Source organism: Pongo pygmaeus, chromosome 5 (assembly GCF_028885625.2).
Source record: "Pongo pygmaeus isolate AG05252 chromosome 5, NHGRI_mPonPyg2-v2.0_pri, whole genome shotgun sequence".
Classification (NCBI taxonomy): domain Eukaryota; kingdom Metazoa; phylum Chordata; class Mammalia; order Primates; family Hominidae; genus Pongo; species Pongo pygmaeus.
The window spans coordinates 44,507,491-44,535,231 of record NC_072378.2 but is presented as its reverse complement, the minus strand read 5'-3'; the positions used below and the strand labels follow the sequence as shown (position 1 = coordinate 44,535,231).

At 53.6% G+C, this 27,741-nt stretch overlaps 1 protein-coding gene across 10 annotated transcripts in view; it reads right to left on the bottom strand.

Annotated features, from left to right (window-relative positions):
- Nucleotides 1-2,091: 2,091 nt before the first annotated feature.
- Nucleotides 2,092-27,741, bottom strand: part of TMEM63B (transmembrane protein 63B) — a 28,292-nt gene continuing 2,642 nt past the window's right edge. For 4 of the 10 annotated variants that reach the window (XM_054491412.2, XM_063666229.1, XM_054491411.2 and 1 more), the window contains exons 2-24: nt 22,988-23,170; nt 22,641-22,720; nt 22,373-22,411; nt 21,299-21,389; nt 19,219-19,256; nt 18,103-18,245; nt 17,953-18,004; nt 17,352-17,460; nt 16,611-16,681; nt 10,753-10,833; nt 10,173-10,296; nt 9,241-9,374; nt 8,971-9,108; nt 8,676-8,829; nt 7,652-7,758; nt 7,308-7,394; nt 6,989-7,054; nt 5,613-5,775; nt 4,923-5,028; nt 3,778-3,945; nt 3,422-3,537; nt 3,165-3,245; nt 2,092-2,918 (exon numbers count right to left, since the gene is read on the bottom strand). In XM_054491412.2, coding sequence (XP_054347387.1) covers nt 2,727-2,918; nt 3,165-3,245; nt 3,422-3,537; nt 3,778-3,945; nt 4,923-5,028; nt 5,613-5,775; nt 6,989-7,054; nt 7,308-7,394; nt 7,652-7,758; nt 8,676-8,829; nt 8,971-9,108; nt 9,241-9,374; nt 10,173-10,296; nt 10,753-10,833; nt 16,611-16,681; nt 17,352-17,460; nt 17,953-18,004; nt 18,103-18,245; nt 19,219-19,256; nt 21,299-21,389; nt 22,373-22,411; nt 22,641-22,720; nt 22,988-23,146 — 2,499 coding nt within the window. In that variant the 5' untranslated portion in view covers nt 23,147-23,170 and the 3' untranslated portion in view covers nt 2,092-2,726. Of the gene's footprint in view, nt 2,919-3,164; nt 3,246-3,421; nt 3,538-3,777; nt 3,946-4,922; nt 5,029-5,612; nt 5,776-6,988; nt 7,055-7,307; nt 7,395-7,651; nt 7,759-8,675; nt 8,830-8,970; nt 9,109-9,240; nt 9,375-10,172; nt 10,297-10,752; nt 10,834-16,610; nt 16,682-17,351; nt 17,461-17,952; nt 18,005-18,102; nt 18,246-19,218; nt 19,257-21,298; nt 21,390-22,372; nt 22,412-22,640; nt 22,721-22,987; nt 23,171-27,196; nt 27,274-27,741 lie in introns of those variants that run through there. The other 6 variants (XM_054491416.2, XM_054491419.2, XM_054491417.2 and 3 more) reach the window with 4 other exon arrangements.

Genomic DNA, 27,741 nt, shown 5'->3' with positions numbered 1-27,741 from the left:
GCCCCCCGGGTTCAAGTGATTCTCCTGCCTCAGGCTCTCAAGTACCTGGGATTACAAGTGCCCACCACCATGCCCGGCTAATTTTTGTATTTTTAGTAGAGACGGGGTTTCGCCATGTTGGGCAGGCTGGTCTCGAACTCCTGACCTCAGGTGATCACTCGCTTCGGCCTCCCAAAGCGCTAGGATTACAGGCATGAGCCACCACACCCGGCCATAACTTCAGCTCTTATCTGTATCTTCTGCTGCCTCAGCTGTGAAAGGAGGAAGTGGACTTTGGGGATCCTGTGGTCTCCCCCGCCCACTCCTGTTTCCACTATTGCACCTCTTGGATGACTCTAATGTGATCTGCCTGGACGTGAACTCTGTGACGAGGTGCCAGGGGCAGGGTGCAGGCGGGCACGGGTGTTCCTCTCTATTACAGCCTCCCACCCTGGGGAAGGGCTGTCCTCAGGACTCTTGCTCAGTGTGCTGCTTGGGCATTATCTGGAGTTTCACATTTGGAAATGCTGGAACCTGGTTTTGAACTTCAGGCCCTGTAGGAAAGGGAAGGCATGCCGGGCAGATGAGGAATGAGAGGGTCTCGGCTAACCAGAGGTGGGGGCTAAGTTCTGTCCAGGCCACGCTTTGCAGACAACGGGGCTTGCCAGGCAAATGGCAGTGGCGTGCCTGCCCATCCATACAGAAAACAGGCTTCGGGAGCACTGGGAAGCCTTCACACAACCAAGGTGCTCCTTTCAAAGCCATGCCAATTTTTGCCCAACCACCAGTAGGCACTCCCTTGGCCCCAAGACTTTGGGGACTACCTGGGAGCTCATGTTTCACAACACTGCAGATCTGACATATATATGGAGGCTGAGGCCAGGACCAAGGCCTCAACTTTCACCTCCACTGTCACCGGCCCATCCTCCACCCACAGCCTGCCCATAAACACTGGCCCTCCAAGCTGTGTTTGCTGCAGCTCCCTGCAGCCTGGGGCTGGACCTTGGGCGCTCTTTGCTCCTGCTCCTTGCTGGTGCCTGGGCAATCTTTATCAGGGTTGCTGTGTTTGCTGTTCCTGCTGTTGGTGGTTCCTGTTGATTTTTGTGGAACCTGGTTCTCCTCCTCCTCTGAGGTCTCTTTTCTTCCCTCTAAGAGTTCCTTTTTCTTCCTTTTCTTCAGGGTTGCAAAGTGATTTAGTGACAGAATAAGGACTGGAATGCAGGCCTCCTACAGTACATGCAGTACATGCTGTGTGTGCATGTGTGTGGGTGTGCCCACATGGCTCTGTGGGCCTTTGCAGGGTGGGCTACAGCAGTCACAGGACCTTTTTTCAAGAAGGTGAATTTTTTTTTTTTTTTTGAGACAGGGTCTTGCCCTGTCGCCCAGGCTGGAGTGCAGTGGCATGATCTCAGCTCACTGCAGCCTCCACCTCCCAGATTCAAGTGATTCTCATGCCTCAGCCTCCCAAGTAGCTGGGATTACAGGGGTGCACCACCATGCCCAGCTAATTTCTGTATTTTTTGTAGAAATGAGGTTTCATCATGTTGGCCAGGCTGGTCTCGAACTCCTGAACTCAGGTGATCCACCCATCTTGGCCTCCGAAAGTACTGGGATTACAGGCGTGAGCCACCGCGCCTGGCGAGAAGGTGAATTTGAGCTGGGTCTTGGAGAATGGGTAAGATTTGACTGGAGGGTCGGGGGGGCTTCTCATTGAGATCAGGCCCTCCTGGGGAAGGGACAGATGGGCTGGCGCCAGGCTTACTTTGAGGTGCTCAGAAGGGCCTTCGTCCTGGCCCAGCATGGACCCTGTGGCTTTGCACGACCTTTTCTCCCTGAATCTCTGTCCCATGTGTGTTGCTCAGGGACTCAGGGGACTGATCAGAGTGGGCGGGGCTGGTATGGTGGCCACCTGGGCACAGGGGCCCTTCCTGCCTCTGAGATATCCCTTAAGTCTCTCTCCAGCCCCACCCTCTCCTCTCCGTGACACAGAAATGAGACTCTGAACAAGTCCCTTGCCCAGCATCATGCAGGGACCTCAAACAGGCCCTCCAGATAGGAGGGTGGGGACCTGGCCCAGGTGCCCAGGGCAGCACAAGTCAGACACCTGCCTCAGAGCTTTTCTCTTTGTTTTTATTTTAAAGGAAAAAAACAAAAAAACAAACAAACAAAAAACAGTGCAAAAACCCATTTTCCAGTGTCAGCCTTGCCCACCCCCACCCCCAGGCCACCCCAGCTCTGAGCCTGACTCTTCCTCCCACTCAGTACCCCCTCCCCTCTCATGCATCCCCTAAGGGCTGGAGGCTCCACTTCCCTGGAGGGCCAGATCCCAGGAGGAACTGTGGGGTGGAAAAAACCGGGGTAGGGGGGGGACAGCCCCAGATCCACCTGCCCCCCAGGTCTCCAGCCACCAGCACCAGGTGCACCAGGTACTCCTCTTGGCTCTCATTAACCCTTTCCTGGTCATGCTACTAGCTGGGGAGGGGTGGGGGGTACTGATCTGGGGGAACTCCCTCTGCACCCCTCTTTGCCCCGGGGCCGGCTCGGGGCTCTCCTCACTGAGGTTGGGGGGCTCCCTCCCTCCCTCCATCATGGGGGAGAGCGGTGAAATCCCCAAGTTTAAATACCTTAATGAAAGCAGGGGCTGGGGAGGAAGGGGCTTTAGATCTAATAAATTATTAGCGTTTTAGTGTCCGTGGGAGTGGGGGTGGGGTGGGGCAGGATGTGGCCTCCAGGGCCCCTCCCTCCCCTTACTGGTGAATCTCATTCTCTATGAGGCTGTCCTCGCAAGACTGGAAGTCTGTGTCCGTGAGGCCGTCGGGTGGCATCAGCAACTCCTCATCTTGGGATGAGGATGATGGGGGCTCATCCCCTGAGCTCCCAGGAGCCCCATCCCCATCCCCGTCCACCTCTGAGTCCTGCAGCACCTGAGCGATATATTTCTGAACGGGGAGAGGAAATGGGGACAAGGTGAACAGCTGCCCCTCATGGATTGCGGGAACACCAGGGCATGTAGGACAGGAGAGTGGGCAGGGCCCTGGGGGGCGGGGGCAGCCCTCCAGGGAGACCAGCTCTCTCCCCGCCCCCATGGGGTCTGGCACAGGTTCCCCTTTCTGCAGGACTAAGGGAACACTGGGCTTTGAGGCTGAGTCTGTTAGAGGCCCCTCCCAACCCTTGAGGGCACTCACCGCAGATTTGGGGACAGCAGCAACAGTGGGGGGCCGTCCATTGCTTCTGGGGTCCACAGTATCTGTCTCCGTGTGCTCAATCTTGAGGGGCCCAGAATGAGTCAGGAAGTGGGGGCATGTCCTCAGCCCTAATCATGACCCCATGCCCCCCTGGCCCTGTTAGTGCTGCCGTCAACCCTCGCCAGCCCTGTGGCCCTCTGCATTCCTCCCCTTGAGCTCCTGCCCGCAGCCATCCGCCTGCCGCCCTCGCCCCACACCTTGTAGTTGTGGGCACTGAGGTATTTGAAGTGTCCAAAGCAGACGTGGCAGAGACAGATGACGATGGTGATGACCAGGACCACGAATGTGAACATAGACGTGGGAGCTAGGAACCCTGGTGTTGGGGGGCAAAGAATGGAGTTGCTATCTCCTGTGGGCCCCCCCAGGGCCTCCCCACCCCAGCTTCTGATGCCCTCTGAATGTAGTCCTCACTCTCCCAGGTGCTACAGACTGGCCCCAGCCTCTCCCAGGCCCCTTGCCTGCTACCCCCAGCCATGCGGCTTCTCCTGTGGTCTGCTCTGGCTGGAATCCACTCTGCTCGCCACCCCCCGTTCCCTGGGTAGGGATCCCTCACCCGTGCGCATGGTGGAAAAGAAGAGCAGCCAGAAGAGGCAGAGGATGGGCGCGGCCACCACCTGGTTCACAGCCCCTGAGTGGATCTTCTTGTCCAGCTTGGCCGGCAGGTAGGCGTAGTAGAGATTGTACCTGTCTACCAGGTGCTTCAGCAGCATGTACATGAGCCCTAAGGGAAGCCACATGGGCCCTGACCTCGGAACCAGTGCTGCCGAACCTTTTGTGTGTCTGTCACAGGTTGTTCTGGTCCTGAGAGTGCTGAAGGGTTGGCCCCCTCCTCCTGCCCAGGCCCCAGGATGGCATAGTGCCCCATGCCCCAGCATGATCACAGAACTTCAGCTTCCTCTGCTACAACCCTTCATTCTGCACTCCTCATCAGGAATTCTACTATTGGAGATCTAGTCATTTGGATCAACAAGCATCTTCTTAAAACCCATATCATTTTTCTCTAACCCTGTCCCTAAACAGATAAGTATAAATTAAGGGACAAGTTCTATTTCCCCGGAGGCTGAGGGATAGGGAGTTTCTAATGAGGACAAGGAAGTTAGTTTGGGAACTTGGAGCCTTCAATAACCAGGAAGGGTTGGTTAAGGAGTTAGGATGTTATTGGGGAGGAAAGTAGAGGCTACCAGTGGGGGTGATGGTTAAAGAGAAACTTTGCTAAACTTCAAAAAGGAACAGAGACCTGGCCAAGTCACATAGCTCAGATACAGCAGACTATCTCCATGAGTGGCAAGGACCCATCCCACCCTGGAATCCAGGTCTTTCCTGAGTTTACAGGGTGGTATAAAAGTGTGCACATGGATGCCTGTGTGGGAGCGTGTGTGTGAACGTGTCAGCACGTATGTGATCTGTGTCCAAGCACATCCCGCTGAGGGAAGGCACAGGTGTGGGTGAGTATGGCCATGTTGGGGTGACTTTGCCCTGGGGCCCACATGCCAGCTGGGTCTGGCCTGAGCTGATGGCTCTCCCCCTCCTCCCCACAGGCCAGGCCCCAGACTGAGCCAGGGACCGGGCGGGAGCCCCGAGGGGCCGGTCTCCCAGCCGGGCCCTGTCCACTCGGGGTGGCCTGCATTCCTAGAGTGGAGAGGGTGAGGTCCTGGGTCCCCCCGAGCAGGGCCCAGGTCCCGGCGCGGCGGTGCCTACCGAAGGGCACGATGATGGGGCAGGTGATACTGTAGGTCATGACCACCGTGAAGACGCACATCATCCAGGCGTAGGCTGCGCCAAACTGGAACTCGTAGGCCTGATGCTGGGGGGGAGACGGGCAGGAGGATGGCTCAGGGAGGCAGGGACTGACCAGAGGGGCAGGGAAGGAGGGAGGGGGAAGGGAGCCAGGACCTCTGGGGCGGGAAAAGAAGCCACGGGGAACAGGACCTAATGTCTAGGGTAGGGTAGGGCAGAGCAGATGCAGACAGGGGCTATGGCCGAGAGGAGGGTCAGGGCGGTTGCAGTGATGGGGCATGGAGAGGGGCCTTCAAGGGTCGGGGCCTGGCAGGTAGGGGGCAAGAGTTGGGTGGACTTAAGGGTGGGATGCCCAGAGCCCTCTTATTAAGACAGAGGGACCCTAGCGCTAGGGACCCAGATCTCCCCAACTCCCATCATAGAATGCTACTGTCAGAACTGGCAGGGGCCTTCAGGGTTACCTATGTCCACCCACGGCAGAATACGAAGGCCCCAGATATGGGAAGGGGATGGCCCGGAGCCACCGTGAGTCAACTGTACTCCCCAAGTCTCAGCCCTCCTGTGCCCCTCAACCCTAGCGCGATGGCTGCTGTTTCTTGTTGGGCCACCAGGGGGCGCTGGGCGGGCCGCTGCTGCCCCAGGCGGCCGTACCCGCTTCACGTTGCGCCTCTCGGCGGCCGAGCGCGCCAGGCAGAGCCGGATCATGTACATGAGCAGGCCTGGGATGCGCAGCAGGTCCATGGCGTTGCCGATAAAGGCTGAGGCAATGACGTAGTTCACGAAGAAGGCGCCGTTGTCGGGCAGGAACACACACCTGCGGGCACCAGGTGCTCCAGCACTGCACCCTTGGGGTGACCCGGTGGCCGCCTGCCCACTGCCAGAACTACAGCACCCACACTTCCACCACCAACATGCTTCTTCCATGTGGACACCCCCAGCTTAGCCCCCCAAGCACCTGTGCCCTGTTCCCCCCAGAGACATACAGAGTGGCAACAGACAGCTCCAAGAACTTGTGCCCCATAAAGACCCATGGAGAGAGTGCTCAAGACCACCTAAGGCTACTAGAATGTTCAGGGGAGAACTGTCCAGGACCCCCAAAGACAACCCAGTGAGACCCTCAAAGAACCCAAAGGCTGACAGCCCCAGGAACACCCAGAAGATTCCCCTACTTAGACCATAACTCAAGTTACCCCCAGAGTGTGACATGAGTCTCAGATACCTCCACAAACAAGCTTTGAGACCCTCCCCCCGACATCTCTGGGGGAGCCCAGGAACCTTTATCAGTGCCTGAGATGCCCCAAGTGTGACTCAAAGATCACCACAGATGGCCTAGAGCAAAACCCCTAGAGTTTGTGCCCACAGCCATGGTGCATGACCTTCAGTATATCCTCACATGATTCCCAGAGAAGATGCCCATACAGAACTCCACAGTCACATCTCTGAATAAAAGCCTGAAATTTTAGAGATGTTCCCAGAACTTGTACCGCTAAACATCCCAAAGTGTGAGTCCTTTAGCCTCCCCACCGACAGACACCCCCAGAGTTATAAGGTCAAGAGCCTCCCACATATACCCAAAAATATGGGCTCTAGAGACCTTCAGGGATACCCCTAGTAGCCTCCAAGACACTCCCTAAGTATGACCAAGACCTCCCTAGAGATGGTTCCCCAAACCTCCCAAGTGGAACTCCAGAGACGCCCATAGTTAGCCCCAGAATATGGGCACAAGACCCCCATAGAAACTACCAGAATGTGGACCCCCAAGCCCCAAATATACCTTGAGGGTGATCTTAGCATCCAAACAGGTTACCAGAGAGTGAACACCAACACAGACCCCAGGGACTTCTACCATGTATACACACCCAAGACACCTTGTGGGTGCCTTTGGGGTAACCCCGCCAGATCCTCTCTCTTCTTCCCCCTCCAGGGGTTGGAAGCTTTGTTGCACCCTCCCATGGGGCTGGCAATGTCTCTCAAGCATACCCACCCCTGCTGCCTGGTCTCTTTCCCCAGGGGCCCCAGTCACTCACTCAAACCGAATAGCTGCCTCAGCCAAGAATTTCTTATCAAAGAGCCAGCGGAAGAAGAGGTCCAGGCTGGAGGGAAGCAGAAGAGAGATGGGGTGGGAGCTGGAGTGGTGCAGAACATCACGGGAGGGGAAGTCCCTCCTCTGTGAGCCACTGGGGGGACTCCCAGACATGGGGTGGGTAGCTCAGGAGGCCTGGGTGTGGCCAGGCTTCCCATCTTGGGCCCCTTGCTTTGTAGGGGAGGTAGGGAGCCTGAACTGCTCTCCTCTCCCTATCCTGCAGTCCCCCTACCCTGGCTCCTGCCCCATCCTCCTCAACTCACCTGCTCAGTCCCAGCGAGGGTAGGAGCAGCACCATGAAGATGAGGAAAGTGTAGCACTTGTGCATGGTGGTCCTGTTCTCCCCAGAGCTGGAGGGAGGGGAGCAGGGAACGGTACAGGTCAAGTGAGCCCAGGCCCCAGACTTGCTCCCCCAACAAGGACAATGTCCAAGAGTATCCCCTGGGAAGGGTAGACCTCCCAAGGTGAGGGTGCTGGGCACTACTCCTTCCCTGCCAGCTGTGGGACTACCCAGGGCCAGGAGCCTGAAGGGCAAAGTGCTGCCCAGTGAGGACGGGTCATTGAGGGCAGGCCACAGCGAGGTGTGGTATGAGTGGAGGCACCTTACCGTGTCCAGTGGGCTTCAAAGAAGGCTGAGTAGTAGACGATGGTGGGAAGCAGGGCCGAGAAGCACCACAGCAGCAGGGTGGGGAAGAACTGAGTGATGATGGGGTTCTGCAGCAGGGCACAGGGAGGTGTCAGGCAGGGCAGTCTAGGGGGCCCAGGTGGCTTTGCTTATGTGCCTTCTCCCCAGCTTGGCCCTGGGCCTCACAACTCTCAGGGCTCCCATGTTGGAAGTCCAGAACATCCGGAGGGCTGGGGTGAGGGTGGGGGCCAGGGCCATATGTATAACCCCAGGGTGAATAATACTGATAGTCGGCATTTGCTGAACATCTACTATGTTCTAAGCACTGTTGATGTACTTTCCATGTCTTAATCCTCACAATAATGCTGTTACCCCATTTGACAGATGAGTAAACTGAGGCAAAAAAAGATTCAATAGTTTCCCTAGCTAGCAAGCCATGAGGTAGGGATTTGAATCCATGCACTCTGGGTCTTATCTATTATGGTATTATCACTCCTAGTGATTTGCAAACTGTCCTTCTTCAAACTCTGAGGTTCTAAAGAGGTATGCTCTATGTGTCGGAGGAGGGGTGAGGGGAGGCTAGGCAGACATGCATGCCACCCTACTGTCATCAGAGCAGCCCTGCTTTTCCACATTGGGTTTCACACCGATAAAGAGATCAGAATCCAAGTCCAAAAGCCACTGATCTAGTCGAACCTTTCCATTTTTTCAGTTAGAAAGACTGAGGGGTGAGGGAAGGGGACTTCTCTGAGATCAGGACTAAATGCAGGCTCTCTCTCTTCCCTGGGTGTTTCTCCAGGTGCTGCACACCTAAGGGTGGCCTCTCTGAGGGGGAAGGTGGCAGGGAGCCCAAGGGAAGTGCACACAGGGGTTTTTGGGAGCTGGTTGGTGGCACGGGGTTGGAACAAGCAGAACGGGCTGGGCTGGGCAGGTGGAAGAGGGATCAGGGCCTGGTATCTGTGTGTTGTGACCCAGCGTGGAAAGTGACAGGGGCATGGGGCCTCACGTTGAGGTACTCCACAGGCTTGGTGACATTGAACTTGTCCATGGTGGTGATGATGATGGCTGGAGTGGTGAGGAAGAAGAGGAGGATGAAGAGGACGACATTGATGACCAGGCAGCGCAGCCACCAGATGAAGCCTCGGATGGAGAGGTGCTCCCTGGAAAGGTGGGGAACCGGTCACTCCAGGAACCAAGGGCAGGATTGGCCCCCAGTGACACCAAGACACTCCCTCTCCTCCGCCTACCTACTGAGCCCACCCCAGGCCCTGGAAAGCCCGCCCTGACACCTGTTTGCTCACCAGTAGATGTTCTGGGGGTCAGGGGCATAGGACACGGTCCAGTTGGAGATGTGTAGGGACTCGCTGCAGGATGAGGGGCGTGGCTCCCCGCGGCAGGTGCAGCCCTGGCATTTACACACGTTGAAGTCCTTCAGGATGCTAGAAAGATGGGCACTGGTTACCACAGGCCCACCCGGAGGCCACACTGCTGGCAGAAGGCCATGAGCACAGGACAGGGGTCAGGGAGCCCTGGAGGGCTGCTCAGGGCCGAGGGCCGAGTTGGGGACTCACATGGCGGTGATGGTCTCATTGTGGAAGGTGACGAAGGCCATGCCAAGAGGCTTCTCATTCACCTTCTCCTTCTCCCGCTTGTAGTCTTCCTTCAGCTTCTGCTCCAGCTTTGTGTAGTACTCAATGGCCTCCACCTTTGTGGGAGGGTTAGGGACAGGGCCTCTAGTTGGATAGCCAGGCTGGGGCCTGCAGCATCCAGCCCACACTGACCTGGGGCTTCCTACAAGCCAGGCACTGCTCCTCTAAGCATTTTTTTTGGAGACAGGGTCTCGCTCTGATGCCCAGGCTGGAGTGTAGTGGTGGAATCTCAGCTCACTGGAGCCTCAACCTCCCAGGCTAAAGTGACCCTCTCACCTCAGCCTCCCAAGTGGCTGGGACTACATGTGTGCAGTACCATGCCTGGCTAATTTTTGTATTTTTTGTAGAGATCAGGTTTTGCCATGTTTCCCAGGCTGATCTCAAACTCCTGGCTCAAGTGATCCACCCGCTTCAGCCTCACAAAGTGCTGGGAATACAGGCATATGCCACCGCACCCAGCACCTCTAAGCTTTTTTATATGTATTACTCACTTTATCCTCACAACACTCTCATAAGGTGGGTACGTTAACCCCATGAGGAAACTGAGGCACTGAGCAGTAGGCAACTTGCTCAAGTCCCCAGAGTCAGTGGGTACAGCACAACATTGTCCTTTTGGCTGACATTTTCTAATTTGAGGTTTGAAAACCTGGTCACTGTAGGGACATTAGACAAACCCAACAGTGAGAACTGAGGCTTCAAGGATTCCGGGGACAGGTGGGGACTTACTGAGGGCAGGGCCCCAGCCTTGCCTGCCCAGGACCTGTCCAACTTCTCCCGACTCAACAGCCAGCCCGCTTCTCCCGACTCAACAGCCAGCCCGCTTCTCCCGACTCAACAGCCAGCCTGCGTCATACCTGCTCACAGCCTCGCACCACGCAGCAGCAGAGGTGGCCACAGGGCTTGGGGTTGATCATGGTGGGCACGTTCTCCTTGCTCTGGAGGTTTGTGAAGTACAGCTTTCCCCGCTCGGCCTTCTTCCTGTGGGACCCAGATGCCTGGTCACCTACATCTGGGGCTGGGGCTGGCTCAGCCTGGGGGTCATCTAGCTCACTCCCCAAGGACAGGAGCTGTCTTGTTCTTGAATTTGTTTAGCATACATGCTTCAGATGTGGCTGCATCCCAAGGTCTCCCCACCCATCCCTAGAGGGCCAGAAGTTCTTCCTGCAGGCTGACCTAAATTTCTCATACTGTAGCCAAAGAAGGGCATGTCCTCAGATGCAGTGGGGACCATGGGCCCCCCTCTCCCCTCACAACAAACTCTAACCTCCAGGCCTTTCTCTTTCCAGAGCTGAAATAACAGGCACTCCAACGAGTTGAATTAAAATCAAATGCCCTAAGAAAAAATCTAGAAGGGGAGCCTGTGTGGTAGCCAAGATGTCCTCCACCATGGCAGGGGGCCCTTGGTGTCACCCTCCTCTGCCCCCAGTCCCTTACCTCTCTGCATCGAGGAACATTAGGCGAGCCACGTTGTAACATGGGCGGGCTTCAAGAACTGTGCAGTTGGGGTAGGCTTCCCTGTAACACAGTCCATGTATCATCTTGTGCAGGGACTCCACCCACCTGCTCCCTGACTTTCATCCATGACCCCATCACCTTCGAGAAACACATCTCCGGCTGGACGTGGTAGCTCACATCTGTAATCCCAGCACTTTGGGGGGCCGAGGCGGGAGGATCACCTGAGGTCAGGAGTTCGAAACCAGCCTGGCCAACATAGTGAAACCCTGTCTCTACTAAAAATACAAAAATTAGCTGGGCGTGGTGGCACATGCCTGTAGTCCCAGCTGCTCAGGAGGCTGAGGCAGGAGAATTGCTTGAACCCAGGAGGCGGAGGTTGCAGTGAGCCAAGATCGTGCCGCTGCCCTCCAGACTGGGCGACAGAGCGAGACTCCATCTCAAAAAAAAAAAAAAAGACAAAAAAACCCACATCTCCAATTCAAGCTGCCTTTTTCTTAGTCTACAAAACTGAGAGTTCCCCAAGAATAAAGCTTTGGAGTTCCTCCTCATGCTTATCTGAGTGGGGAAGTGGGAGCAGAAGGCCTGAGCACTGTGTGAGTGCAGACTGGGCTAACGAACCAGGATGTGTAGGGACATACTGCATGCAGGTAGGGAAGCCAGGGCTATGGGCTGATTCCTGTCCAGGGCTGTGACCTTTAGGTTGAAAGAAACTGCATCTAGTCATAGGCTATATACTTCCTTAAGCCTGTTCCCAGAAGACCTGGTCACAGCCCAGCACTTAGACTTGACAACAGACCAACCTCAACCAACACATAACCCAGTCTACAAAATGATCTCTAACTTTGGTCCAAGACAGACAAGAGATTGATCCTGACCCCTGACCAGGGTGAGACTGACCTGTAACCCTGGCCAAAGACTGACCCTTAAGCCCACCCTGGCCAAAGACTGACCCCAGACCTGTTACCCAGACCCAAGACTGACCTCCTAACCCTGACCCCAGACTCATCCCTACCTTGACTTAAGACTGACCAGAGAGAAACTGGCACTGACTCACTAGTACCTGGTACCGGGCAGGGCTTGAAGAATGCTTGCTGAGTGAAGGAATAGTTCATTTTTTTGTTTGTTTGTTTCAAATATTTTGAGATGGGGTCTTATTGTATTGCCCAGGCTGGTCTTGAACTCCTGGGTTCAAGTGATCCTCCTGCCTCAGCTTCCCAAAGTGCGGGCATTACACTAGTGAGCCACCATGGCTGGTGGGAATAGTTTCTTTTTGTTTTTTGTTTTGTTTTTGTTTTTGTTTTGTTTTGTTTTTGAGATGGAGTCTCACTCTGTCACCCAGGCTAGAATGCAGTGGTGTGATCTTGGCTCACTGCAACCTTCGCTTCCCAGGTTCAAGTGATTCTCGTGCTTCAGCCTTCCGAGTAGCTGGGATTACAGGTGTGTGCCACCACACCTGGCTAATTTTTTTTTTTTGTATTTTTAGTAGAGATGGGGCTTCAACATGTTGGCCAGGCTGGTCTCGAACTCCTGACCTCAGGTGATTGGCCCGCCCTGGCCTCCCAAAGTGGTGAGATTATAGGCATGAGCCGCCATACCCAGCCTAATAGCATTTTTTTTTTTTTTTTTGAGGCGGAGTCTTGCTCTGTCGCCCAGGCTGGAGTGTAGTGGTGCAATCTCAGCTCACTGTAACCTCCACCTCTTGGGTTCAAGCGATTCCCGTCTCATCCTCCCCAGTAGCTGGGATTATAGGCACGCGCCACCACGCCTGGCTAATTTTTATGTTTTTAGTAGAGATGGGGTTTCACCATCTTGGCCAGGCTGATCCTGAACTCCTGACCTTGTGATTCACCCACCTCAGCTCCCCAAAGTGCTGGGATTACAGGTGTGAGCCACCGCGCCTGGCCAGTAGTTCGTTTTTAAATCTGATCACGCACTGTTCTTTGATCCTAATCCTTACTCTAGACTGAGTCCCCATCTTTTTATATTTTATTAAAATTTTTAGGTTGAATACAGTGGCTTGTGCCTGTAATCCCAACACTTTGAGAGGCTGAGACCGGAGGATTGCTTGAGGCCAGGAGTTCATGACCAGCCTGGGCAACATAGTGAGACCCCATCTCTAAAAAAAGAAAAAAAAAATTTAGCCAGGTGTGGTGGTGAGTGCCTGTAGTCCCAGCTACTCGGGAGTCTGAGGCAGGAGCATCGATTCAGCCCAGGAGGTCAGGGCTGCAGTGAGCTGTGACCATACCCCTGTATTGCAGCACTCCTGCCAGGGAGACAGAGTAAGACTCTGTCTCAAAAAAAAATTTTTTTTTTTTTTTTTAATGAAGGACCACCAAGTATCGAATGCATGAGTTACTGTTCTGAAGTATTAAGATAGTCCTCATAAACCCATGAGAATTTAGAAACTTAAATCTGGGATAGGGTCCTTGAAATGTACTTCCCAGGAGGCTAAAGACCTTTCCTCTGATATTGTTCCTCAAATCATTTGAGGTTTCCCCTTTGGAAGGGTGAGCTCTCATTCTCACTAAACTCATCTCTAATCCTCTAAATCCAACCACACAGGCCCCTTGATTTGCATGCAAGATATTTCCTAATTGTGCTGAGACAGTCTTCCAATCCAGACAGACCGCAGACTTGGACCACAAGCCCTGCCTAATCCTGACAATGAGCCCAAGGGCTGTCTCTTAGTCCTCACCATATACCCAGCCCTGTCCCAACAGCTTGTATATAGTAGGCGTTCAATACACATGTGGTAAATGAGTGGATCAATGAAATGGCTACTCCATAATGCTCATCCCAGTGATCCAAAAAACTCCAATTAGAACTAGAGCCTCCCTTACCCCTGCTTATAGGCTGACCTCTCCTAAACAAAACTATAGACCAACCCCTGAAACACAACTAGGATCTTCAGCTTCCCAAGGGCACTGATCAGGTCTGGTTATACTCTGTCTCCCAGGCATGAAGCACACAGTAGGTATACAATAAATGTGGGCTGAATGAATAGACAGTTGACTAGTAGGGTTCACTCAGGTCTCTGTTCAAATGCTACCTTGTCAGAGTCCCTCCCTGTCTACCCCATTAGAAATAGCAACCCTTCCCAACCCCTTACCCTGCCTGCTTCCCTGCTGTGGTCTTCTTAGCACCTACCCCTTCTTGACACAGTCTCTATTACTAGTTCATCTGTTCCCTGTCCACCCCTCCCCACTAAAACGAAAGCAAATGAGGGCAGGTCTTTTGTTGTTTACTGCTATACCCCCAGCTCCTCCCCATGAAGGCACACAGCAGGTGCTCATAGATATTTGTATCAAAAAAAAAAACAAAAACAAAAACAAACACCAGATTTCAATACAAGCTGACAACTGATTCCAACTGGATGGTAATATTAAGATGTCACCTAATTCATTGCTACAAAAGATGGTATGAGAAAAAAAAAAAAAAAGATGTCACCTAATTCTGAGTACACATAGTCCTTAATCCTGACCCAGAGTGCCCTTTAATGCTGATGACAGCTTGAACCTCAGATAGGACCCCAAATAGTTCTCTCATACTGACAAGAATGATCTAATTTTGACTGCTGTTTTATAGCCTGTATAAGGGCTGGGCTTGTTTCTAATTTATTTGTGCCTGGCACATAGAAGGTTGTCAACAATTGCATGTAGTATGAAAGAGTATCCATCTACTAATGCTGATCACACACCAGTCCTTAATCTTCTAACACAGGCTCTGGAATCTGACCCTGACCAGATAGATGTTCACTCTCAATCCTGCCCAAACACTATCTCTGATTGGATCACACACTGGCCTGACCCAGGACAATGAGTGAACTCTGATTCTGGCCAACTGACAGGTCTGGACCTCAGATTAAACCTTGATTCTTTACTTTCTTTCTTTTTTGAGACAGGGTCTTGCCCTATTACCCAGGCTGGAGTACAGTGGCACAATCACAGTTCACTACAGCATTAGCCTCTTGGGCTCAAGCCATCCTCCCACCTCAGTCACCTGAGTAGTTGGGACTATTGGTGCATGCTACCATGTCTGGCTAATTTTTATATTTTTTGTAGAGATGGAGTTTCGACATGTTATCCAGGCTGGTCTTGAACTCCCGGGCTCAAGCAATCTTCTCAAGGGGATTACAGGCATGAGCCACCACACCTGGCCTAAACCCTGATTCTGATGGTAGACTGAGCCCAAATCTCAACCTCAGTCTGGGCCATGATCCAGACCACCAACGTCCTTTATCATGACCACTGGCCAGCTCCTGATTCTGACCACAGACTGACCTCAGAGCAATCTCTGATCAGACCCTGGACTAGCTCCTAAAGCCGATCGCCATACTATGAACCCCCTGAGAACTCAATGATTTTTTTTTCTTTTTTTGGGACAGAGTCTCACTCTGTCACCCAGGCTGAAGTGCAGTGTCATGATCTCGGCTCACTGCAACCTCTGCTTCCTGGGTTCAAGCGATTCTTCTGCCTCAGCCTCCTGAGTAGCTGGGACTACTGGTACATGCCACCACGCCCGGCTAATTTTTATATTTTCAGTAGAGACGAGGTTTCACCAGTAGAGACGAGGTTTCACCAGTAGAGACGGGGTTTCACCATATTGGCCAGGCTGGTCTCAAACTCCCGGCCCTCAATGATCTTTTCTTTTTTTTTTTTTTTTTTTTTAAGACATGGGGTCTCACTATACTGACCAGGCTGGTCTTGAACTCTTGGCCTCAAGTAATCCTCCCATCTTGGCCTCCCAAAGTGTTGGGATTACAGGCGTGAGCCACCGTGCCTGGCCTCTTCTATTTTTTATTTTTTGAAACATTTGAAACAGGGTCTTGCTCTGTCACCCAGGCTGGAGTGCAGTGGCACACACGGCTCACTGCAGCCTTGACCTCCTGGGTTCAAGCGATCCTCCCACCTCAGCCTCCCAAGTAGCTGGGACTACAGGCGCACACCAACACACCTGGCTAAGTTTGTTTTTTTTGGTAGAGATGGGGTCTTGCTATGTTGCCCAGGCTGGTCTTCAACTCCTGGGCTCAAGTGATCTGCCCACTTTGGCCTCCCAAAGTGCTGGGATTACAGCCATGAGCCACCATGCCTGGTCTCATTCATTTTTTACAGTCCCAAAGCCCACCACAGTAACCTATGACTAACAGCACTTGAGAAAGTTTGCTGAGTGAACAGATGCCTGTGTGAGAGAAGCCTTAATCCTGTGATATAGAGACTGTCCCTACACACCCCCATGGAGTGGCCCTTCACTCTGATTCCCCACCCTATGAGCTGCACCCCAAAGTGCATCCCTAGTCATGGGGTGACCAGGTGAGTTCCCTCTTTGCCTCATTACACCACCTCCCTTTTTTCTAGTTTCTGGCCACCGGTCTGCTCTACCCACCCCAAGACATAATTCTAGAGCTGAAAAAGCCTCAGAGAATACACAGTTCAAGTTCTCCTGGACTCCTTGGAATCCACTAGAAACCATGGAGCTTCTCCCTGTCACGTCTGCACACAAACTCCAGAATGCTGCTTTTAATTTTGAAGAAGCTATGTACTCCAATGGACCCTGGGTCAACAACCTATGACCCAGTCTGAGCCAGGAGGAGGTTTGGGGGTAGGGGGTTTGAATGACTCACTCTTCAAGTTTTTGTCTTATTTTTCCTGTTCTTAAAGGGGCCTATCACCCGACCCAAGTGCTAAACCACCCTGCAATCGGACATTTCTTCCTGGATCTAATCTCTATCCCACCCACGGCAGAGCTCCAGGTTAGGGTATAAGGATGTTCTTGGAGTTCAAAGGCAGAGAAGGCTCTGCAGCAGGGCTTGAGGGTAGAGGGAAGCGTGGCTTACTCACTCAAAATGCTTCTTGATCTTTTCTGACTCTGCATATTTGGAGATTCCATTGATGAAGAGGGTCCGCTTCACCTGGGTGACAGGGGAGTGGGTTTGCCTTCTGAGGCTTGACCCCAGCAGAGCCAGGGGATGTGAGGGGTGGAGGGCACTAGAGAAGGAGGCTTTGTTTTGAGTGGGTAGAGAAGTAGGTAAGCAGAGGGGAGCAGATGGGGTGGGAGGAGGCCTTAGTTATGGATAAGCCAGGTCCCAGGGAAAGCAGGGGAGTGTTTCTAACAGAAATCAGGCAGTGAGCCTAACAAGAGCCACGCTGTCCCATGCTCTTGAGGGGTTATAGAGGCAGAAGGGGGTACTACTTTCAGCTCCTTAGACCCCGAGGACCCAGCACAGTGGCTGGCGTGGAGTAAGTGTCCAGTTCTGGCTTGGTGAGTGCATGTAGAAGGGGAAGGAATATTACTATCCTAGTATCAGCCACAGCTATTTCCCCAAGTGCTGGGCACAGCATGGCCGTTTCTGCGTATTCCCCACAACCTTGCGGGAGGTACTGTTATCCCATTTTACAGATGAGAAAATCATGGCTTGGGAGGTTATGTAACTTGCAAGATGGGAGCTCCTGAGCTCCTGAGCTGCTGTGCCAGCATTCAAACCTAGCTGACACCTTTTGGGGCTGAGACAAAAGAGGCCTGAAGGGAAGGGAAGGGAAGAGGCTGGGGGCGGGGCAGGACCTGGGCTCTGCTCCACGCACCAGATCATCCTCCTTGTAGCGCATCTTGGAGGTGTGTCTACGCATGCTGTAGACGGTGAGCAGCAGATACAGGAAGGCGAAGGAGGTGTGCAGCCATAGCAGGTTGTTCCTGAGAGGAGCAGAGAGGATACATGGGAGCCACTGGGGCTAGGACACACTCAGACGAGACACCTCAGCCTGTCAGTGTTAAACCCTTGATACAGACAGGGACCTCTACTGCTACCAGCCTTCTGGCACTGACTCCTCGCAAGGGAGGCCCACATCCCACATCCCCTAGACACCAAGATTCTTCCATTCCAATGAAAATATCCCTGATAGGTCACCTTTCTACGCCCTGCCCACTGGCTACAGTGTCTCCAACTGCCCCAGGTGGCCCTCCCTGGTTCCTGAGATTTCACCCTCCTCTTCTGTTTCCTCTTCATCCTTGGGTGATCCTCAGCAGGCATCTCCCTCTTCTGTCTCCAACCCAAGCCCTCAGGGATCCACAGCCATCCCTGTAGCCTCTGCTCCCATCAACGCGGCTGCCTTTCCTCCCTGTCCCACGTCATGGCCCAGACTCTGGTCATAGACCTTGGCCTGGCCGACCAGCTTTGCATCTTACCCTGATTTCAGGTTGGCAATGGTGGTTCTCCCAAAGCTGTAGGCATTGTTCTCTGGGGGGTGGGAAGAGGGAGAGGATGATGGTGGGGTCAGGGCACATCCCCTCCAGCCCCATCCTCTCTCCACCCTAGCCGTCCTGGCCCTCACTGACCCAGCAGGTCCCCTGAGAAGTTGACAGGCAGCACGATGCCTACGGAGAGGACGCCCACAACCACCAGCAGCCCGATGATGTGCCGCTGAAAGGACAGGTAGTGCACGGCATCGCCCCCACATTTGTCCCGGATCTCATCATCCCTGCAGCCGTACGGGGTGGACAGAGAAATTAGGTTAGGACCAGGGCAAGAAGGGGGCTGCAACTTGCCTGACCTCACCCACTCCACCCCAAACCCACCCTAGCTCCAGCTGATCTGGCAGTAGTGTAGGGCTGAAATGGGACTTCTTGGTCCCCTATTTTCTGTGAAGGGAGAGGGGAACAAGGGAGAAGAGAGGGGGAAGGAGAAAAAGGAGAAATGCATGGAGAAGGGGAGGGATGAAGGCAGAGGGCTAGAAGGAAAAAATAGGTAAAAAGAAGAGACTGCAGAGATAGGAAGGGGAAGAAGAAAAATGAGGAATGCAGAGAAAAGGGAAGAAAAAAGAGAAATATCTGAGGAGGGAGGAAGAGGAGAGAGGAGGAGGACCAGCAGGAAGAGGAGTGGTGAAAGAGGCAGAAGTGAAGGAAGGATGGGAGGAGGGGCAGCAGCACCTCATGGGTGTGGCTGAGCCTGGCGTAGTGAAGCCCGGGTACCCTTGGGGGAGGCCTGGGGGAGTGGGTGGTGGCAGTGCTGACCTGTCCCGGCTTCCTGCCTTTCTCAGTGCTCACTGCCTGCCTGCTGGACTCTGGCTGGATCTCCTGAGTTCTGCCTGCTGGACACAGGCTCTGCCTGCAGCTGGCTGGCTGCTCCCAGCCTACTGCTGCCCCCACCCACTGGCTGCACAGAGGCTGAGGCAGGGGCTCCACCCCTTCCCTCAAGGTGGGGCGGGGCAGGGAGAGAAGGGGGGGGCCAGGCAGGGGGTCACAGAGGAGTCAGTGACCTCCTCTGTCAAGTGAGTGTTCAGGGGACAGCAGAGGCTCAGGCCCCCGGGGCTTGGCTTTCGAGAGCAGGGAGGAGGGTGCTGGGCTGGCGAGGAGTGCTAAGGTCCTGAAAGCTGCTGGCTTCTGAATTTTGTAGGGAGATGCCAGGTTCTGAAGTTTCTCTCTTTCTTTACAACTTGAAGATGGTCCACTTACTTTATTCTGAAGATGGCTGTCAGCCAGGAACAGAAACCCTGGGGGAACAGAGGGCTGTCAGCAGGAGTCCCCAGCCCACCAACCCAAACCTCTCTTCTCCCTCAAGTCCCACCCATTCTCATAATTACCTCCAGGCACAGCTTCCACACCCCTCACTAAAAAAAAATCCTTATACCCTCAGAACTAGCTTATCCCCAAAAAGGGAGAGAGAGAGGGAAGGTCTCAGCCCTCAAAGAAAAAAGACCAACACTAAACAGGGTTATCTGTGAATCCTCACGTCCAGATCTACAGATTTCTGCAAACACCCTGTGGCTGTGTGGGCCAGGGTGGGATGGGTGGGGCTTGGGGTTCTAAGGTTAGCAGCACCTCCAGACCTCTGGCTAATAACAGTTTGCAACATGGCTGCCAAAAGTAGAGAAGAGGGCCTTGCTGCCTGAATTCCAGCTATTTATCCTCTAGCCTACCCTAGAAGGACTAAAGCCCAGGGTCACTGTGAGCTGCAAGGTATCTCCCCACCTCCGGCCAGGTGCGGTGGCTCACGCCTGTAATCCCAGCACTTTCGGAGGCCAAGGCGGGCGGATCACCTGAGGTCAGGAGTTCAAGATCAGCCTGGCCAACATGGTGACACCCCATCTCTTACTAAAAATACAAAAATTAGCTGGGTGTGGTGGTGTGCGCCTGTAATCCCAGTTACTTGGGAGGCTGAGACTGGAAAATTGCTTGAACCCAGGAGGCGGAGGTTGCAGCGAGCCGAGATCATACCACTGCACCCTAGCCTGGGCGACAGAGCAAGACTCTGTCTCAGGGAAAAATTAAAAAAAAAAAAAAAAAAAAAAAAAAAAAGATATCTCTCCCCTCCACCCTCCAGGCATGTAAAGGCAGAGAATGGGGATATTCAGGGGAGGGCTGCGCAGAGGGCACCCTGCCCCAAACTCCATCCAGCAGAAGGTCCAGACATAACACAGGATGGGGTAGAAAGGTCCCTTTCAGCCGTGATTCAGGACCATGCTACCTGTTGCCAATATCACCTGAGTCTGGGGACCATCTGGACACCTCTGGCTAGCAGATGTGACAACTTTGCCACCTACCAGTGTGAGTCCAACTCAGGAAGCTGAAGGCCATCTTCTGCTGGGCATGCTGGAAGAGCTGCCACCCCTAGGACTTGCAGCCCAAGAGGGACTGACCAGGGCCACCCCATGTCTAAGGATTAGAGTTCTGACTAGGCTCCTCACCCTCATGGAATTAATGATGGAGAGCCAGGCAGGTAACACCTGTGTGTTAGGTCTGATATGAAAGGGGTCTGGAGTCTGTTATGAACTGCCATTCATATGCCTTGTTGAAAGGGACCACTGCCATTCAGCTCCAATCCACAAGCAGGTCAACCGGCCCCACATGGCCAGGGGCCACCCACCTGCAGCCTCCGAGCAACATGACAGATTCTGTTTTTCTAGGCAGGGCTGGAGGGCTTATTATTTCTTTTTTTTGTTTGTTTTGAGATGGAGTCTCGCTCTGTCGCCCAGGCTAGAGTGTAGTGGCGCCATCTCGGCTCACTGCAAGCTCCGCCTCCTGGGTTCACGCCATTCTCCTGCCTCAGCCTTCCAAGTAGCTGGGACTACAGGCGCCCACCACCACACCTGGCTAATTTTTTGTATTTTTAGTAGAGACGGGGTTTCACCGTGTTAGCCAGGATGGTCTCATCTGCTGACCTCGTGATCCTCCCGCCTCGGCCTCCCAAAGTGCTGGGATTACGGGCGTGAGCCAAGGGCTTATTATTATTTCTAAAACCATGACTATGGAAAAAAAGGTGGCCTTAGGATTAATCAGCAGAAGTGGGCACAAAACTCTTTATGGCAAACGAAGTTGGGAATTCATGAATGTTAGGGCTGTGCTAGTTTGGAGACTGTGACATAGAGGACAGTAGCCAGGAGTTCAGGGCCTGGGGGGTCATCCTGTGGTTCCTTGCTGAGGAGGAGGCCAAACCAGCATCCCTGACTCCACATCACTGAAAGTGAAGGACTTCTCAGCCCATGTGCCCTGGGGGTGGGGTGGGGGACTAAGAAATTTGGGAGAGGGCACTCACATTGTCCCTTTGGTCGAAGTCAACGGAGCTGGAGACAGAGGTGAGACGCTCATACCGGTCATGGCTGTCCCCGTGCATAGCTGAAGCCACACTGGGGGTGAGGGAGATGAGAGATCAGAGAGCCTGGTGAGTCTGAGCCCCTGGGGAGCTGGGCTGAGTGCTCCAGAGCTCCAGGGCTATAGAAGGCACAGAAGGCACAGGAAGCGCAGAGGCTGAAGCAGAGAGGAATGACTGCCCTCTACCCTGCTTCCCTCAAATATGCCTCTTCCTTTCAGGGGGACTCAGGGTGGGAGCGGAGGTGGGCACTGATGCTGGGCAGTGGGGACTTGAGGGAGGAGGTAATCTTCATCATCTCCCTAAGGAGGCTGAAGCGAGAATGCCAGAGGGCCCTGCAGTTCCAGAGTTGACTGGCAGGGGCCGGGGGCGGGCAACGGAGCCAACATTATGCAAAGAGCAATGAGGAGGTGGAGGAAAGGATGGACCAGGAGAACCTGGAAGGGCTGGGGAGACTGGAAGGTCTCCTGGGTGGGACCCTACCCTCCGCTCCCCTCCCTCTTCCCTGACTCCAACAGCTGTTAACAACTCCAACTCCAATCCTATAGACAGAGATGACAAAGTGACAAAAAAGCCCAGACTGGGGGGCTCCTTGGGCAGCCCTCCTCCCAGGTCTCCAGAAGAGGTGAGCAGAGAACCCTGGAATATGAAGAACTAGCTGTTAGCGGACAAGAAGCTGCTGGTGACACCCAATCTTGTCTCTACGTGATTGTGCTGAGGATTTCCTGGAGGACAGCCCCTCCCCTCCAGCCAACAAGGGCTGCATAGGCAGGGGCACACAGGGAGGGACTTCTCCCAGGCAGGGAGCCAGAGGGAGAGATGAAGGGGAAGTGAGGCAGAGACAAGCTGGGGAGCCCCCTGCTCTGCAAAGCACACCGCCTGCGTTAATCCGAAACATGAGCCTGCAGAGGAGAAAACTGCAAAAAGAAACCAGCAACTTGGCAGGAAGAGAAGAGAAGCGTGAGAGAAGAAAAGGGAAAGCTGGTTTAGTGGGAATGAGGGGGCTGGTGCCCCACATACTATTCCTGTTCCACTCGGTCCCTCTCCTGCCGCCGAAGCCTGGGGACAGAGAACAGACAGGGTTAGCAGGGGTGGGGGAGAGTCCCTGGGGACACGTGAGGAACAGGGGCCCAACTTAGGGCCCTCATGCCCCCATGCCCACATTGGGGCTAGTCCCTTTTCATCCCCCCAGCAAAGGGGAATGAGAGGGCTGGCTCCTTCCTATTCCTGAGGAGTGTGGAACAAGATGTGTGTGTGGAGAGCTAGAGGGAGGGTCCCAGACCCTTACCTGTCTGCATCTGTCACCAAGGCCAGCCGCCCATAGTCCCAGGCCACCTTCCGGAGGATAGAGAATAAGAACAGCAGTGCCTGAGGGAAGAGGGGGCAGTTGGCAAGTGCAGAGGCTGTCCACCTGCTGGACTAGGGGGCAGAAGCAGAGGGTCCAAAATCTTGTCTTAGAAGGGGATGACCCTGGCTTGGGTGAATGGTCCAAGGCGAGGCTTGGGCTGGATGATGGGGACTCCTGCTTAAGCCTGGGAAACCAGGGGCAGGTGGGAGAGTGGTTAGAGCTGGAGGTGTTTGCCAGGTGTGTACAGGGCATGGATGCCAAGGTAGGGGGTGGCAGCAGGCACTCACAAGGAAGCACATGAAGTCAAGAGCCAGCACGGTGGGGACGCCCCCAAAGGGCAGGCCCTGCAGGACAGTGCTGCGGATGCGGGCGCTGTAGCAGTAGTCCTTGGGGTTGCTGTTGTTGAGGGCCGTGGTGCCCAGTGTGGCCAGCAGAAAGGGCAGCATGGCTGCTACTGCCGCATGGTCCTCCTGGGCAGAGGGTGGAGCAGTCAGGTGGGCTTGCCCCCATCCCCTTCATGGCCCAGTAGGGTGGGCGTGGGGAGGGGGCAGTGAGGACAGATCACTAGGCTGCCTGGGTGGATGGAAGCTCTGGCCTCTGGAGATAAGGGCCTAGGGAGGGGAGAGTTGAGTCACACGGATTTACCTTCACTGGCTTTCTGGCTATGACCCCACCCTGGGTCTGGGGAACTCAGTCTAGATGCCAGGCCTGGACTGGGGAGGCTGGTTTCATTAAGCTGGAAGGTATCTGTGACTTTCTAACATCTATCTAAATCCCCCCCTGCCGCCGCCACCCCCACACTCTCATTCTCTCTGTCTTAGGGCAGGGGGTGGAGCTGAGCCTGGGAAGACAGGGAGGGGTCTTAGGCCTGAGGACTCGAGGGTAAGATGAGGGGTCTCCACGTCAGGGGAGAATGGGTCAGGAGCCAGCTGCCTCATCCTGATCTTTTCTTTCTATGCCTATTAGAAAAAATGGCATGATTTCATTTGGTGAGAGTTTTGAACTCAATATAACTGGCTTAGGTTCGATGATGGGTCAGAGTAGAAAGTCAAGTAAATAGTAGGACTTCTGGGTTTGAGTTACCTGCCTGGCCCCAGGCACTCCTGCTTATTCTCATTTCTCTTCCCTATACCGTTCTCCTCTCTCCAGTTATTTGCACAGGGATCACCTGAGTGTTATGAGCACTACAACTCCCAGAGTGCCATGCTCCTGCCTCTGAAGCAGGGAAGGCTGGGAAAGCTATGCCCTACGGCGAGCTTTTCCACTGGCAAAGGAGGGGAGAGTGGGTGGGGGCCTCTTAGCCTGCCCGGGCAGCCAGGGTGTTGCCTGGTTCCCTGCAACTGGCTGGCTGCATTGATGCTCAGAGTGGATGGGGTGGGCAGGAGGAGAAAAGGGACAGCCAGCCTGAGTGCCTGGGTTCTCAAAGTGCTTGGGGACAGAGCAGAGTGGGGCCCTGGGGAGGATCCCAGGATGGCGGAGAAGTGTGGCCTCAGCAGATGCAGCACTGCCCCACCCATTTTACTGGGGGGTCCCTGGGGGACCCTTCTGCTGACAACACTGAAGCTCTGCCTCTGGGGCGGGCTGTGGAGCGCGGTGGGGGTGGGGGGAAGTCCTCAGGGAAGAAAAAGGAAAACCAAACAGAACAACAAAACTAGAAACAGTGACTGCAACTTCGGGAGCGGCATCCCTTAGCCCCCCGGGGGACTCAGAGGGCTTCTCCTGCCTCTTCCTAACACTTCAACCACAGGGCAAGAGGCAGAAGCCCTCAGATGGAGAGGAGGATGGAGTTGTTTGTGTGTTTCACTTGGTCCCAGGGAGTCTCTGCAGAGCCTGGATTAGGAAGACTAAAGGAGCCTGTGCTGGTGTGTTATGCCTCCCCCTTTTCCAGTCCAAGCTGCCTTTAAAAACACACTAATTTAGTAATTGTATCAGGTACCATTTGTCCAGTGCCCTCAGTTTCAAGAATAATATATTACATGATTTCATTTAATCCTCGACAATCCTGAATTGAGTGTCACTGACATTTTAGGGTGGGGGCACAGGGACTCAGAGGTTAAGTAACTTTCTCAAGGTCACACTGCTAATAAAATGAGAGACCTAGGACTCAAACCTAGCTCACCTTCTTTCTAAAGCTAGAATGATTTTCAGGGCACCACGGTGCTTTTCTGATGTACCTAGAACAGGACTCAGCAGACCATGGAAGTATAAATGCTCATTAAATGTTCTCAGGCCAGAGAACTTGTGGGTGCTGTGGAAATGTGTGTGTCCAGGTATGTAAATGTGTGTTGATGTGTGGACCTGTGTCCAGGAGGAGCTAGGTGACTGCATGGCAGTCCACGGAAATGAAGGGAGTTGTTGGCTTCGAAGTGGGGGTGTGAGCATGGGTGTGTCTGGGAGCCTGGGTATGTAAACATAAGATGCACAGAACCCTGGGGCACTATGGGAGGTTAAAGGTAGGTATAGGTATCTTGGGGTGGGGGGGGTCTAACTAGTCCCCCTTTCTCAATTCTCAACTCCAACGTACTCCAGCAATCTCAACACTCTATTACCACCCCTTGCCTGTTTCTCTCTCTGAATTCCAAGGCTCCATCAGATCAGAATGAAATGAGAACAAACCCCAGAGTACCATTCCTATCACCTCCTGTCTTCTCCACACCAAAGAAAGGTAGAGCATTTTGGAAGCTTCTACATGAAGTGGCCCCAGCAGGGTGGACAGGATCTAGCTAGATGCTTAGTAACTGAAATCACCATGCTACTCTGCTGTCCGTCTCCTTAGGGCCACAAAGTACTCTCCCCTCCACAACAGCATTAATCCTCCCACCTGCGTGGGAGGAAGGCAGGGCGTACTCAGATCACTATCCCCATTTTACAGGGAGGAAGCAGGAACCCAGTAGGGGAAGCAACTTGCACAGTGACAGGACAGGTAAGGGGTGGAGCCTGGGCTGGCAGCTCTGCCAGTTGACAGGGCTGCTCCAAGCTTTTTATTGTGGGGGCGGGGTTGCTGGGCTGAGTTTCATCAAGGGCAGCTGCTCTCAAAGCCAGCACTGGGCTGAGCAACTGAGAAGAGGGAAGACACTGAGGCAGAATACCTCGGGGACGGGAGGTGGCAGTTCTTCCACTCCACGAGGTGCCTGTACCAGCTATATCCCAGTTTCTCTAGTCTGATATTGAGGTTTTGGTTGAGGTGTGTCCAGAGAGTGATGGAGGATTTTATTTCTAGCTAACTTTTTAATTTTACCATTAAGGAGTGTGTGCGTGGTGGGGGTTGGAGAGCTATAACTTATAAGCTTTTTTTTTTGGTGGTGGTTGTGTATTTTTTTGAGACGGAGTCTCGCTCTGTCACCAGGCTGGAGTGCAGTGGCACGATCTTGGCTCACTGCAACCTCCGCCTCCTGGATTCAAGGGATTCTCCTGCCTTAGCCTCCTGAATAGCTGGGACTACAGGCACATGCCACCACGCCCAGCTAATTTCTGTATTTTCAGTAGAGACAGGGTTTCACCACGTTGGCCAGGATGGTCTTGATCTTTTGACCTCATGATCTGCCCACCTCGGCCTCCCAAAGTGCTGGGATTACAGGAGTGATATAAGCTTTTTCAATGGAGTTACTGGGCAAGATTTAAGTTAGGGCTTGGGATCAAAGCAAGGCCATGTGGTCTGAGGGGAGGAGGGGAAGATGGAAGCTAGCTCTGTTACTACGAAACCTGAGTCTCAGTCTTCCAATCTGTAACAGAGATATGAATATCCTTACTCTACCCCCTACACACTTCAGAGAGAAAGTCAAGAATATATCCACAAGTGACCATAAAAGTAGTAGTAGGTGCCAGGCACGGTGGCTCACACCTGTAATCCCAGCATTTTGGGAGGCTGAGATGGGCAGATCACAAGGTCAGGAGTTCGAGACCAGCCTGGCCAATACGGTGAAACCCCGTCTCTACTAAAAAAATACAAAAATTAGCTGGGTGTGGTGGCATGCGTCTGTAGTCCCAGCTACTCGGGAGGCTGAGGCAGGAGAATCACTTGAACCCAGGAGGCAGAGGTTGCAGTGACCCTAGATCACGCCACTGCACTCCAGCCTGGGCGACAGAGTGAGACTCCATCTCCAAAAAAAAAGTAGTAGTAGGCAGGGTGGGATGGCTCACCCCTGTAATCTCAGCACTTTTGAAGGCCAAGTGGGGAAGATACCTTGAGCCTAGGAGTTGGAGGCTGCAGTCAGCCATGATCATGCCACTGCACTCCAGCCTGGGCAACAGAGCAAAACTTTGTCTTGAGGGGGGAAAAAAAAAAAAGCCAGGCATGGTGGCTCACACCTGTAATCCCAGCACTTTGGGAGGCTGTGGTGGGAGAATCACTTGAGCCCAGGAGTTCGAGACCAGCTTGGGCAACATAGCAAAACCCTGTCTCTACAAAAGATACCCCCCCACACCAAAATTTAGCTGGGCGTGCTGGTGCATGTCTGTAGTCCCAGCTACTCCAGAAGATGAGGTGGGAGGATCACCTGAGCCCAGGGAGTTCCAGGCTGCAGTGAGCCGAGATCATGCCACTGCACTCCATCCTGGGTGACAGAGACTCTGTCTAAAAAAAAAGGAAAGAAAAAAGAAAAACTGAAAAAGAAGTAGTAAAATAATACATGTATTAAATGTTTATTTAACTCTTCTTTTGTTTCAAGCACTGTTCTAACCACTTTACAAATATAACTAATTTGCTCCCCATCACAACCTAGGAGGACACTGAGGTACAGAGAGAGTATATGAGCTGCTCAAGGTCACACAGCCAGTCTGTGTGACCCAGATAAGGACCCAGGCTGCCTGGCTCGAGTGTATGCTCTTAACCACTGCACTTTGCAGAGATATCTGCAAACAAGAGCCACTTCCACCAGGCAGCCGGAGGCAGTCAGTTACCACTCTGGAGAAATGCCATACCCTATTTCTACCTGCTTGCCTTTCCTCTTGCTTGTAGCTTCCCTCCACTCAGGCCTTGGGTTTGTGATTTCAGGTTCTGAGGCAGGCACAGGGGACAGGCACCACAGTCTGGTGGTTAAAA